Raw genomic sequence first — 13,358 nt, 5'->3', positions numbered from 1 at the left:
TGACATCGCTGCACCAAATCCAATCTATTGACCCGTGGCCTGGTGTTATAAAGTTAAATAGTTCACGCTCCACTTGTTTACAGCATTGACATTCATTCATGTTTTTGGCCCGGGGGAATCCCTTCTCCTATTCAGAATATAATATAATATAATATAATAATATAATATATTATATAATAATAATATAATTTATTACCACTGACATGATGGGCATCATTTGTGACAGCAGCTGGGGAAACCGGGAACAAGTCGGCAGCCGATCAAATGTTCAGACTTTTATTCGGAAAAATGTAAATACATTTCAATGTTGAAACGACACACTCGCTAGTCAACTAACACATCTTGTTTTGTGAGCCTGTTTTGTGACCCTGTGTTATAGTTAACAAGGTAGTAATGGGGATTACTCACCGAATCCATTGTATTGCAATATTTTGGCTTGACTTGAAATGTATTTACATTTTTCAGAATAAAAGTCCAAACCAATTTGATTGGTTGCCGACTTGTTCCCTGTTTCACCAGCTGCCGTCACATTTTGATTATTCTAAATACAATATGTATGTGTCCATATCTACCTGAGTGGCATAAATGGCTCTCTTCATGATGGTGAAGTCGTCTCTGTCCAAGATGGTGTTCATGTCGGGGATGTCCCCTCTGTGGACCAGAGAGAAGGTCATTCATCAGGCGGCGGTCAACTGTCGCCCCCAGGTCATCACACGATCACATCAACTACAAACACCCCATCTATCAGGCTTTAGTCAGGCCCCATCAGTAACAATCAAGTGTTCACACCATCCACCAACGTGGATTGGCTAGGCCTTCATCAACACCCCAGCCAATTCAACACTTCAGGCAGCGTGAGAGACAGAAAGGTTACTCCACACGTAGGATCTGCTTAGAATGGTGAAGACGAGAGGCAAATGCATGCTATGAAATAGAGGGGTATTGCACTGACATGACGTGAACCTTAACCAGGAGCTGGGGGCAGCACCGTGGGGGTGGGGAAGGGTGCTGCTTAGCTACTTACTTTAACAAAGCCTCATAAAGCCTTTTGCCGAACTTCTCTTTCACACTGTGAGCTGTGTCCCTGTCAGAGGAAACATACAGAAGGTCTCAGAGGCCAGTATCCCAAAATAACAGAGAAATCGCACACTTGAATGACCCTGACCGACATATATCAATCTTGAATTATTTGTTAGTATATACTGTGCAAATTGCAATCGCAAAACAGTGCCTTTTGAGGTGAGCCGAGGTCAGGGAGAGGTGTGGGGGGAGGTTAATTGGATAAACAGTGTTGGCCAAACCATCTTCCATTTTGGGCCCAAAAGACTCCATAATGCAGTCGTAACATTCCAATTCAAATGTAATGTCAGAGAACTATTGGTGACAAGATGGCGATGATGCCCGTTCTGTACCAGAATCTGAAGTTGGCTAAACTTTGTGTATCTTTTTTCTTTTTTGAAATGTTCTTTTCTTTGTCAATGGTCATTGGTTTCAACAATCATCATTACATTCAACATATCACAATCAACTCAGTTCCTATGACCAAAGTATTTTTTTCTTTTTTATATTAAGTAAAGTAAAACAAAAACAAAAACAAACAAAAGGGGAAAAAAAGGAGAAAAAAAGAAGAAAGAAAGAAAGAAAAGAAAAAGAAATAGCGAGTGAACTTGGGGAGCTTTCATCTTACATATGACACAGATTAGAATAGAAAATGATTCAAGAAAATAAACAAAATTACATCACCCTCTCATGTTCTATTAACAGTTCAACAGAAATCTGACCGTACAGGTTTAAAGCCCAATGCACAAGGCCCCGATTTTGTCGCACCGCCGAATTCGATTCCATTGTTTTGAATGCACACGGCGTGCGATGCGATTTTATCGCACGACAACATTCAATTCTCCATTCACACCAATTGAAATAATTCAAAGAATTGAGAATCGAATGTTCGGCGGTGAGACAAAATCGGGGGCGGGTGCATTGGGCTTAACATATCCCGTCCATTTCGTCCAGATCCTATAGAATTTTTCTACCTGAATTCTAAGGGAGTATGACATCTTTTCCATTATATATATATCATTAATTATATCTATCCATTCATCCACTGTAGGTATGTCTGGCTTTAACTATTTTCTTGTGATAGCCTTTTTACTTGCTACCAGAAGTATCAATATACATTTTCTGTCGTTACTGTCCCACTTTTCAAATGAAATGTTTCCCAGGTATAAGGTGTCACACTTGAAGGGGATGTTAATATCAAAAATAGCTTCCAGATTTTTGTGAATCTCCCGCCAAAATGGGACTAGAATTGGGCATTCCCAGAATACATGGTAGTGATTGGCTTCATTCAGTCCATAAACTCTGTGTATCTATGACCCTGACTGACGTACCAGAGCTGTTTGCGTACCGCCTGTCCCTTCAGCGACTCCACGTTAAAGTTGTTGGTCTTGGCTGGCATGATGAAGAACACCACCACTGTGACATCACTCTTATGCACCTGGGTGAGAAGCGGATAGAGAGGGAGAGAGTAGTGGAAAGAAGGACAGAGATGAAGAAGGGTTAGAGGGTCATTGTCTCACGCCAGATACAGCGACTCCGTCTACACGGTCAGGGGACAAGCATGGCGTAGGAGAGTGACACCACCTGGAGACCAATGTCATATGAGAGACCAGGAAATGGCTTAAAAAGGGGTTTCCCTTACAGGCACAAAGGAAGAACTCTTTTGTTGGTACTAACAGTATGGAGGTCCCTACCCTCAGCAGGTAGTTGAGTCTAGACAGCGACTCCAGGAAGATGTCAGCTCCCTTGTTGGAGAACTCATATCGCCCAGCGATGAAGAAGAACAGGGTTTTCTCCAGATTGAAGTCCAGGTGGCTGCCAAAAGAAAAGAGATAAGAGAGATAATTTGGATACTGGAGATATTCCCTGAACCTATCATGACTAATGGACAACATATGGACAAAGTAACCTGTGACACAAAGCGAACTATTGAGGACATAAGTGTGTGAATGTGATACCCATGATGACCTGTCTGTTCTTTGTTCTTTATTCATGTAAAAAAAGAAAAGAAAAATTAAGTATATAAAAAGAGAGATAATTTGATATAGGGACTCTCATATCAATAGATAGATAAGATGCAGCCAATAACAGGGGTTAGTCTTTATAATGAGGGTAGTGGTGGCCTAGTGGATAGTGAGTTGGACAGGTGGGTCATGAGTTCAAATCCCACCTGGGAACACCACTACTAGTGTGCCTTTGAGTAAGGCACATAGCCCTAAGTTACTCCAGGGAGACTGTCCCTGTAATCTGTAATTGTAACTGTAAGTCACTTTGGATAAAAGCTCTGTTAGATAATTCAAATGTAATTAATGAGGTGATGGCTCGTTTAATTGGATTAAGGCTACAGTATGCGTATAGATAATAGTTAGCATGTGTGGGGTGGCTAGAGAGACAGGAAGGGGCCATACCCGTAGAAGTGTCCCCTGATGAACTCCTGGATCCGGCCCTTGTTGGTGGAGTGAAGGTTCTGGAACTCGTGCATGGCCGAGAACTTCTTCACGTTCAGCCCGTTGGGAGTCACCACGTCTGCATAATGAATAATGAATGAATCGTTTAATGACCACACGACCTAGGTCGGTGGAATTTGTTGTCGGTACAGATGGAAAAGCTCAATACAGCAGTGTCAATTACATCAAACATACACACATTACACACATTACACATGACTTTCACAGTGGACAAGGTACACACATAACCACAAGACAAAAACATAGTCAATATTTCCAACTTATAAAGTGCAGTACATCTGGCCGGGTTAGTGCAGTGAGTCAGGTGCTGAGTGTCCTTATAGCAGAGGGGAAAGAATGTTTTTGAAACGGTAGCAAACATCCAGTAGTAAGCCCAGGGAAGGTCATCGTGTGGTGAAACCACCTGTGCAGCTGAATTGCTTGTTTGCACATACCATATACTAGTCTCTAATTCTACATCTTACATACATGCTACATACTTCTACATCTATTGCCCTTGTTCTGTACATATCTGTACCTGTATATTCACTTTTATATTCATTTATGTATGCTCACTGTCATACCTATACTGTAATACCTTGCACGGTCTCCATTATCATGCCTTTTGCACTATGCCACTATTTGCACTATTTATCTGGTTAGATGCCAAACTACATTTCATTGTCTCAGTAGTTGTACTCTGTGCAATGACAATAAAGTTCAGTCTAATAAAATCTAAAACATGGAGGTGTTACAGTAAAGTCCTTCCCCACCTGCCATCCTGTGCAGCATGTGGTTGGCCTCCACTGCAGTGATCTGGGAGACAGTAGTGAAGACGTGGGCGCAGTGGACAGCAGCTCTCTCTAGACAGTACCTGTGGTAGATCTTTCTCTCCCCAGCCTCCTGGTCTACGTTGAACTGAGACAGACCACAATGAGATGGAAAAAAAAGCAAACCAATACATAAAGATCTCTAATACTCTGACTTAGATTCAGTTTGTGAAGAGCCTCAAGTACCAATACTTGGGGGCGGCTGTGACTCAGGAGGTAGAGCCGGCGTCTAATGATCGCAAGGTCGGAGCTTCGGCAGTTTGCTCGCCGGCTGGCCACGTGTCCTTGGGGTGTCCTTGGGCAGGACACCAAACCCCAAATTGCTCCCAATGAGCAGGCTGGCGCCTTGCATGGAAGCTTGCCGCCATTGGTGTGTGAATGGTGAATGAGAGGCCGTTGTAAAGCACTTTGGAATAAGGCGCAATAGAAGTGCAGCGCATTTTACCAATAACGCAGCTCAGCCTTACCCATACAGCTACCTTATGATGCTACAGCCAAAGGCGGCCATTATACCACAATGATGGGAGTAGACACACACACCTTTTGGCCAAAGCAGCTACATTGCTTCAACCCCTGGGCACTGCAGGCAATATACAATATGAACATTCTCCCCCCTCTCCGCCCCTACCTTTCATACAGCCACAAAGTACCTCAGGGTAAGGGCAGGGGATTGATTTGGGATTTGGCATCTGTCAATCATACCATCTGACAGGAATGAATGGGAGGAAGTGAGGTTGTCCTTTGAGTATTACATCATCAAAGGAAGGCCTCCTCTCCTCTCCTCTCTGTAACAAGAGGCTGTCAATTAACCCTGCAGCCCAGTGAATGGCCTTTAGGTCCACAGTGACCTTTACTTAGTGAACCAAAGAGGCCCAATTACAAACATCAGCATAACTGTTGGCCCACTGTGACGCACGGCAGCAGCACTGCTGATGGATACTCTCACTAACTCTACTAACGCGGCTGACGGGTTTACCCTCACACAATGCATGATGACGTAATGAAGTCAGCGTGTGAAAGTGTGTGTGAGACTGTGTGTGTGTGTGTGTGTGTGTGTGTGTGTGTGTGTGTGGGTGTGGGTGTGGGTGTGGGTGTGGGTGTGGGTGTGTGTGTGGGTGTGGGTGTGTGTGTGTGTGTGTGTGTGTGTGTGTGTGTGGTTGTGTGTGTGTGCGTGTGCGTGTGCGTGTGGGTGTGCATGTGCGTGTGCGTGTGCGTGTGCGTGAGTGTGAGTGTGAGTGTGTGTGTGGGTGTCGGTGTGTGTGTGCGTGTGCATGTGCGAGTGTGTGTGTGTGTGGGTGTGGGTGTGTGTGTTGGGCTACATCCCACCTTGTCCAAGTTATTGTAGAAGTCCACATTGCCGGCGCAGAGGTACCGGCCCAGCAGAGTGGCGTGGGTCGTGAAGACAGTTGCCATGGGAACCTTCCGTGAACGGCAGAGAATAAGCCCCGCCCCTGCCTGCCATTCGTGGAAGTGAGCGATGACATTGGGCGTGTCTTCGATCTGGTCCGTTAACTGGGATGAAAAGTTCAGGAAGTCTGAAATACTGATGATTCCCTCAATCTCATAGACCAGAAAATAAGAGGGTGAAAGGATATTCGTCCATCAGTCAAGCAGTTATTCTACTGTCCACGTCTAGTATTAACAATGGCATAGTAGTGTCATGAATGTGCCCTGATCCAGAACAATAATAATAATAATAATAATAATAATAATAATAATAATAATAATAATAATAACTTGGATTTGTATAGCGCCTTTCATAAAACCCAAGGATGCTTTACAATTCTAATGGTCAGACAGACAAAACAGAAACAAACAAAATAAAACAGAAACAGTGACTAGGGGCCAAAGGCCTTGGTGAACAGATGGGTTTTAAGGGCTGATTTGAAGGAGTCCAGGGTGGGGGCGTTGCAGATCACTATGGGGAGAGAGTTCCAGACAACAAGTATGTATTGCAACGCAATGGATTTGGTGAGTAATCCCCACTACTCTACACTAACTCGGTGGTTCATGGGGATTACTCACGAATCCATTGCTTTGCAATATTTTGGCTTGACTAACGAGTGTGTCATTGATTTTCAAATTTGGTTGCCGACTTGTTCCCGGTTTCACCAGCTGCTGTGTGCTTATCAGAGGTCAAGTTAACTGTGTGAACTGAATCCTGTACTAGACTGTACTCTCTGTAATAAAGTCCGAAACACCTTATGAGGCGGGGCATACAACTGAGGATGTATCATACTGGTGACAAGTGGTCTCCACCGAATCCAACCCCACCCAAGAGGTCATCTTCACACCCACTGCAGGTAAGTATGAGGTAAGTTGTGTGCTGAATCTTCAGGGATTGTAACACCTAGTTCTATTAAGCAATCACCACACACCTCTTTGAAGAACCAGGTAACCAGGGATCCAAAGATGAGCGAGTCGTTGGCCTCTCGGTCGTTGACGGGGAGCCCGATGCCACACATGTCCCACAGGTCTCCCTTCCAGCGGTCCAGATTCCAGGCTGCCGCTTCAATGTCAAACAGGATTACGTAGGGACTGCCCTCGATCAACCAGCGGCCAAAGTGGACCTGCAACATGACACCAGCACAGTGACAATACACAGAGACCGGTATTAACACACAAACACAAACAAATCACAGTTAACACTAGAACAGCCATGGGTGAGGCCATTTGACCCTGTGAGTAATTGAAAAAAAAAAATATATATATACATGTATCTTTGCACTCAATCAAATTTCAGGACCCTCCTTTCACGACTTTTTGTAGATATGTGCGTTATACCACCCAGTATCCTTACATTTTCATGATCACATCAGTAGTATAAAGCTATTTTGCTGTTTTTCTGTGTAGGAGGCAGGCTAATTTACAAGAAGCCAACTAGTGGTTGTTGTGTGTAAATAGCAGCTTTCCATTGTAAAGACGGTAAAAAAGGCACGGTTGTTCTAGTGTAAAAATATATACGCAGATACATTGTTTGTGAAGCTGTTGAAGTAGAACTGCAACACTGCAACGCGGCTGTGGCGCAGGAGGTAGAGTCGCCGTCTAATGATCACAAGGTTGGCAGACCAGCGGTTCGAGCGGCAGATCCACATGTCGAAGTGTCCTTGGGCAAGACACTGAACCCCAACAATTGCTCCCAGTGAGCGGGCCAGCGGGGCTTGCATGGCAGCTTGCCGCCATTGGTGTGTGAATATATGTGTGAATGGATGAATGAGAGGCCGTTGTAAAGTAATAATAGCATTTGCAAAACGGAGAGGGAAAGAGAGGGTGAGGGAGGAAAGGGATTTGCAGAAAAGGTTAGCAATAGAACAGGAGAGAGTTGATAATATTCCAGGGCATGATTTAACAGAGTATTTGAGGGAGTTAGAGAAGAGAAAGTGTGAAGGTGCTTTAGTAAGGAGTAGAGCAAGGTATGTGGTTGAGGGAGAAAGGAGTACAGCATTCTTTTTAGGTTTAGAGAAGAGACAGAAAGAGAAAGGGAAAATTAAGGAATTAGAGAATGATAAAGGTGAAATAATAACAGACTTAGTGGGAATAATGGATACTGTGCAGTCATTTTATACAGACCTATATACATCTGGGGGGGTGAATGAGGAATGTATGAATAAAGTATTAGAAGCAGTGGAAGCCAGGGTGACAGAAGAAGAAGGGAAAATGTGTGATGCAGATCTAAGGGTGGAGGAGGTTAAGACAGCCATCATGGGGTTAAACCTAAACAAGAGTCTGGGTTCGGACGGGTTGACGGCTGAATTTTATAAAGCATTTGTTGACATCCTGGCTCCTATATTGTGCAGAGTATATATGTGTATGGGGAATAAAAGGGTGGTTCCGGACTCTATGGGCTTGGGGGTGCTCACTTTATTGTATAAGGGTAAAGGGGACAGGAACAGATTACTGAATTATAGAGCATTATCCTTACTTAATTGTGATTATAAAACCATAGCAAAAGTATTAGCTAATAGATTGAATGAAGTAATGAAAAACATGATTGCACCTACCCAGGCCTATGGAGTCCCAGGGAGGGATGTGGCAGAGAATATGTGCACATTAAGGGATGTTGTGAAGGACATGAGGGAGGAAGGGGGTTTATTGTTATCTTTGGATTTAAATAAGGCTTTTGACAGGGTGGAACATGTATTTTTATTGAAAACAATGGAACATTTTGGGATTGGGACTGTTATGAGGGATTGGATTGAATTGTTATATAAGAATGCTAGAAGTAAAGTAAAGATAGATGGATTATTGACTGACTCCTTCCCTTTGGGTGTCCACTGTCAGCATTGCTATATAGCATATCTGTGGAGCCATTGGCAGCTTATATTAAGCAGGAGAAAGAAATTAAGGGAATAAATATGCAGGGGGGAGGAGTTAGCATAATCCATCAATATGCAGATGACACGACATGTACTGTCAGGGATGTAAATAGTGTGAACAAAATAATGGGGTGTGTAAACATATATGGAAAGGCTTCTGGTGCAAAAGTGAATGTTGACAAGTCTGAAATGTTGTGTATAGGGGGAGTGAATACAGACAATTGTGATTTTGATTTGAAAATTGTAAAGGGGATGATAAAAGTGTTGGGGATATATCTTGGAGAGGATGACAGGGAGGCTGTTGATTACACATGGACAGGGGTTTTGAATAAAATAAGAACAACATTGAATTATTGGAAGCAAAGGAACATGAAACTGAAGGGAAAAGTTGTAATTGTTAATGCACTGTTAATGTCAAAATATGTTTATGTATTAGGTGTATTGAATGTACCAGAGTGGGTTCTAAAAGAAACCAGGATGTTAGTGTCAGATTTTTTGTGGAGAGGAAAGGGGGTTAAAATAGCGTATGATGTACTAGTAGCAGATTATGATAAAGGAGGGTTGAAACTGGTAGATTTGGAGGTAAAGATGAGGGCAATGAGAGTCAGAACAGTCAAAAGTGTTTTTGTATGGGGAGGAAGGACATGGATGGAAAGGATACTTTAGGGAATGGGTACATAGATGTGGGGGGTGTGGGGATTATGGGTTGTTGATGTGCTTTAAAGCACGGATGTATGATAGGGTGCCGGAATTCTATAAAGAGGTGTTTAAAGCCTGGGGTAGTTTTTTGCCTGGGGTAGGATATGAGTGTGAGAAGAGAGGGGAGATACTAAATGTTCCAGTTTTATTGAACCCGGTAATAAGAAGAGAGGGGAAAATGTTAGAGTCTAGGAGTTTTTGGAGGGCAGGACTGATTAGAGTAAGGGATTTTAGGTATGATGTAGTGCCAGGGTTCCTATCAGAGCAGGCAATTATAGAAGTTGTTAGGGAAACAGATGAGGAGATGAGAAGGGGAGAAATAGTAAGCATGTATAATAAAATAAAGCAGAGTATACCAGGGGAGTGGGTGAGGAGGTTAGATAGGGAGTTAAGAGGGAAGGAGCAAACAGAGCTACCTAGGTTAAGACTAGGGAAAGGGGAAACAGTGCGGGACTTCTCAGCTGTTAAGGTGAAGGAGTGCTACTGGGCACTGTTGGAGAGTAGAGTGAAGGAGCCTGCGGCAGAGAAGGTGTGGAGGCAGGTGTTCCCAGGATTGGAGGTGAAGAATATATGGAGGAATTTATTTTTGAAATATAATAGTTTAGAATGTACACATTTTGATTTTATGCTCAGGCATAACAGGGTTTATACTAAGGTGGTGTTGCATCAGGTAGACAGAACAGTTTCGAGGGAGTGTGATGTGTGTGGGATACAGGATGAGAACTTAATGCATATGCTTTTTGAATGTAGAGAAATGAAGGGATTTGAAGAAAGGTTGAAAGGACTAGTGAAGAAGCACTGGGGGTGGAGGTGGTGGGGATGCAGGAGTGGAGGAGGATGGTGGTTTTTGGGGTGGAGGGAAAGAGGAGGGGAGTGAATATATGGTGTTTAAATTATGTATTATCACAGGCTAGGTATGCAATTTATTTGAGGAGAAATTTAGCAAGATTTGAGGGAAAGTGGATAACGGTGTGGAAAGTCTTTGAGGGATTGGTCAGGAAGAATGTGGGACTGATGCACAAGACAGGGCAAAAAGATTTTGAGAAGTTGTTTATTAGGGATTGTGGGTTTATAAGGGTGGGGGTGGATGGAGGGTTGGAGTTTGATTTAGATTTTTGAAGATGGTTTTTGTTTTTATTGTTGCATTCTTTTGTTCTAGATTTATGTTAAAGGGTTATTTTGGTTATGAAGGACTGACTGAATAATAGATGGATTTATCTCATACCAAAATGGTATGGGTGTGTTTTGTTTTATTTATTGGTTTTTAAATGTATTTTATTTGAATTAGAATACAATGAAGGCTATAAAATTAACATGTATGAATATGTATAGCTATGATTGTATTTAAAAGAATATTTTTATAATAAAAGATTTTTAAAAATAAAATAAAAAGTCGCCGTCTAATGATCACAAGGTTGGCAGATCAGCGGTTCGAGCCCCGGCTGGCCACATGTCGAAGTGTTCTTGGGCAACACACTGAACCCCAAAATTGCTCCCAGTGAGCGGGCCAGCGCCTTGCATGGCAGCTTGCCGCCATTGGCGTGTGAATGGGTGAATGAGAGGCTGTTGTAAAGTGCTTTGGAGCAGCAAAAAAGGTGCTATATAAGTGCAGTCCATTTACCATTTACACAGCACCAACACGGTAACAATACACAGAGACAGGTATTAACACACAAACACAAGTCACAGTAAAAAGTAAGAATACATACATACATACATACTTCATTGTTTGTGCAGCTGGTGGTAGAGATATTTGGTTGTGGTTATCTCTTTCTAGCTCACTGAGGTGAGATTGTGTGCTAAAAAAGCACATGAGCATCATCTGCTGGTCAAACGGTGTTACTACAGCACAGTGTAGGCTCCTCTTGACCTACACATCGTTGCTTCATCTCTGTAAACAAGGAACTCATCATATGACAATCAAATGTGTGTATATGAACGTACATGGATTTGCTCCTAAATAGGTTGTATTATTGAAGCTCAGTGACATGACAACATGTTTTCCAGTCTGTGTGTGTGGTTGAGTGTGTGGTTGAGTACACTCTTAGAAAAAAAACGTGATATCTAGAACCATAAAGGGTTCTTTGGATGATGCTTTGGGAGAACCCTTTGAAGAACCCTTTTTAGGTTCCATGTAGAACCCTTTCCACAGAAGCTTCTTAATGGGATTCAAAAAGGCTCTATATGAAATGGTTCTATATGTGGTGTGTCTCTAAGGCTGCGTTCGTAAATTCGTGATCGGGAATCGGATCAGCACTCATGGAATGCCTCTTGTCCAATCAAATGACTTGGTCCCTTTACGACGTTGAACCCAGTGTGCGCTCCGGCGCTCTCAGAGCGAATGTACGAACGCAGAGTGTAGTGTAGCCCACCTGACAGCCGTTGCTGGTGAGAGCGTCCATGGCCTTCTTTATGGCCGGGTTAGGAGGCTCACACTCCTCCACCTGGGTCTTGAAGTTGACTTCGTAGTACGGGCCCATCATGAAGTAGTTCTCCCCCCATTCATCCACTGTGATCTTGGCCTTGGTCTGGATCACTGTATAGATACCCCCCACTGAAGGAAACACACGCACATGCACACACACACACACACACACACGCACACACACACACACACACACACACACACACACACACACACACACGTGATATTATAGCTTCTGTAGCTATCTCAGCCCAACCCAGGACATAGGCCAGTTTCTCTACATTTCCCTGGCTTTGCATAATAATGTGCTTAATGTATAAATAAAAAAAACACACGCATGCATTATGATGATGCAACTCGCCAAAGCGTGTGTAAATGCTGCTCAACAATAACAACATGTGATTATACGCAAAATGAATTCACTCTAAATAGCTGATAGCCTCCAAAGAAGAAAAGAATGGAAGATGTATTGCCATCACCTTGACCCAAAATCTACTATTCTGCTAGATAGATTGTGCTTTTGTTAAGATATTAAAAGTTGCTGATTCAATATGACAAAAGCTCTTCATTCGACACAAACTACCCCAGGACAGTTATATTTTCCGGAGCTTCTGTATTTATCTAGAGCTTAATATTTAACTGTTCATCCCCCTGGTATCTCCTCTTACGCTGCACTGCAATATTTGCTCTTTGGGGATCAAAGACTCAGGTCCAAACTCATAAATCACATAAAGGTTAAATATAGTGCAAATGTCCTATTACATACAGCCACACTTGTCATCCTCGATGGAGTCATTATAATATTTATGACATCTACCCACATCAGACTGCACTCTGGGTCAAGAGCATACAGACCTGAACCTGGACACTCATATGTGCTTACTTTTCATTTCATTTCAAACCTTTATTTACCATACAGAACAGTATTTAGGATACGTTTCAAAACATCACAACACAAAGAGGTTCCGATTCACAACATACAACTGATTCAATAAGCAGCTCAGGTAAAAGTGTCATAGATGAGTCCAATTAATTAAATCAAGTCACCAAAGAGTCAACAATTAAGAACTGATTGATTCCACACAACATGCATCACTCACTGTCACCCAGAGATGGCACACAAAACAGCTTTGATATAGGCCTACTTCAAGTAGTATCAACACCTTGGAATCGACTTCATAGGTGACTGTCTCCACTCAGTTGATTCTCACCTTTGTTGGTGACCTCCCACGCGACCTCAAACAGCAGTAGGTCCTCCACAGGTAAATCTTCTTCCTCCCAGAGCGGCAACCCGCTCAGTGACGTCATGGATAAGGAGCGGGTCAACGGCATGTTGATGTCTTCAAGTAGCACGTCCTAGACCTTATTATGATCTTGCTTTAATTGACCCTAGAAAGCTAGGTCACCTATACCAACTATCTGAGTTGGCCCTATCAAGAAAACAGGTATTCTGTAAACGGAACTGTAAAACCTCCGCGCCTGTCTGGACAAGTCTACAAGGACTCAAAGGATGAAAGCAACATCAACACATTCAAAGTGCTGCAAGGATTGTTCGCACAGCTCGTCAATGCACTCCCCACCC

At 42.9% G+C, this 13,358-nt stretch overlaps 1 protein-coding gene across 3 annotated transcripts in view; it reads right to left on the bottom strand.

Moving 5' to 3' along the window:
* gys2 (glycogen synthase 2) overlaps positions 1-13,322 on the bottom strand; it is an 18,231-nt gene extending 4,909 nt beyond the window's left edge. Inside the window, exons 1-10 of one of the 3 annotated variants that reach the window (XM_080537813.1) lie at positions 12,988-13,322; positions 11,724-11,905; positions 6,715-6,906; positions 5,663-5,896; positions 4,280-4,424; positions 3,468-3,585; positions 2,754-2,874; positions 2,391-2,497; positions 1,025-1,084; positions 573-651 (exon numbers count right to left, since the gene is read on the bottom strand). In XM_080537813.1, coding sequence (XP_080393939.1) covers positions 573-651; positions 1,025-1,084; positions 2,391-2,497; positions 2,754-2,874; positions 3,468-3,585; positions 4,280-4,424; positions 5,663-5,896; positions 6,715-6,906; positions 11,724-11,905; positions 12,988-13,108 — 1,359 coding nt within the window. In that variant the 5' untranslated portion in view covers positions 13,109-13,322. The remainder of the gene's footprint in view (positions 1-572; positions 652-1,024; positions 1,085-2,390; positions 2,498-2,753; positions 2,875-3,467; positions 3,586-4,279; positions 4,425-5,662; positions 5,897-6,714; positions 6,907-11,723; positions 11,906-12,987) is intronic. The other 2 variants (XM_080537814.1, XM_080537815.1) reach the window with 2 other exon arrangements.
* Positions 13,323-13,358: the final 36 nt, after the last annotated feature.

Source organism: Nansenia antarctica, assembly GCF_963989245.1.
Source record: "Nansenia antarctica genome assembly, chromosome: 8".
In the NCBI taxonomy this organism is placed as follows: Eukaryota; Metazoa; Chordata; class Actinopteri; order Argentiniformes; family Microstomatidae; genus Nansenia; species Nansenia antarctica.
The sequence above is the reverse complement of the archived record's forward strand: the minus strand, read 5'-3'. Positions and strand labels throughout refer to the sequence as shown.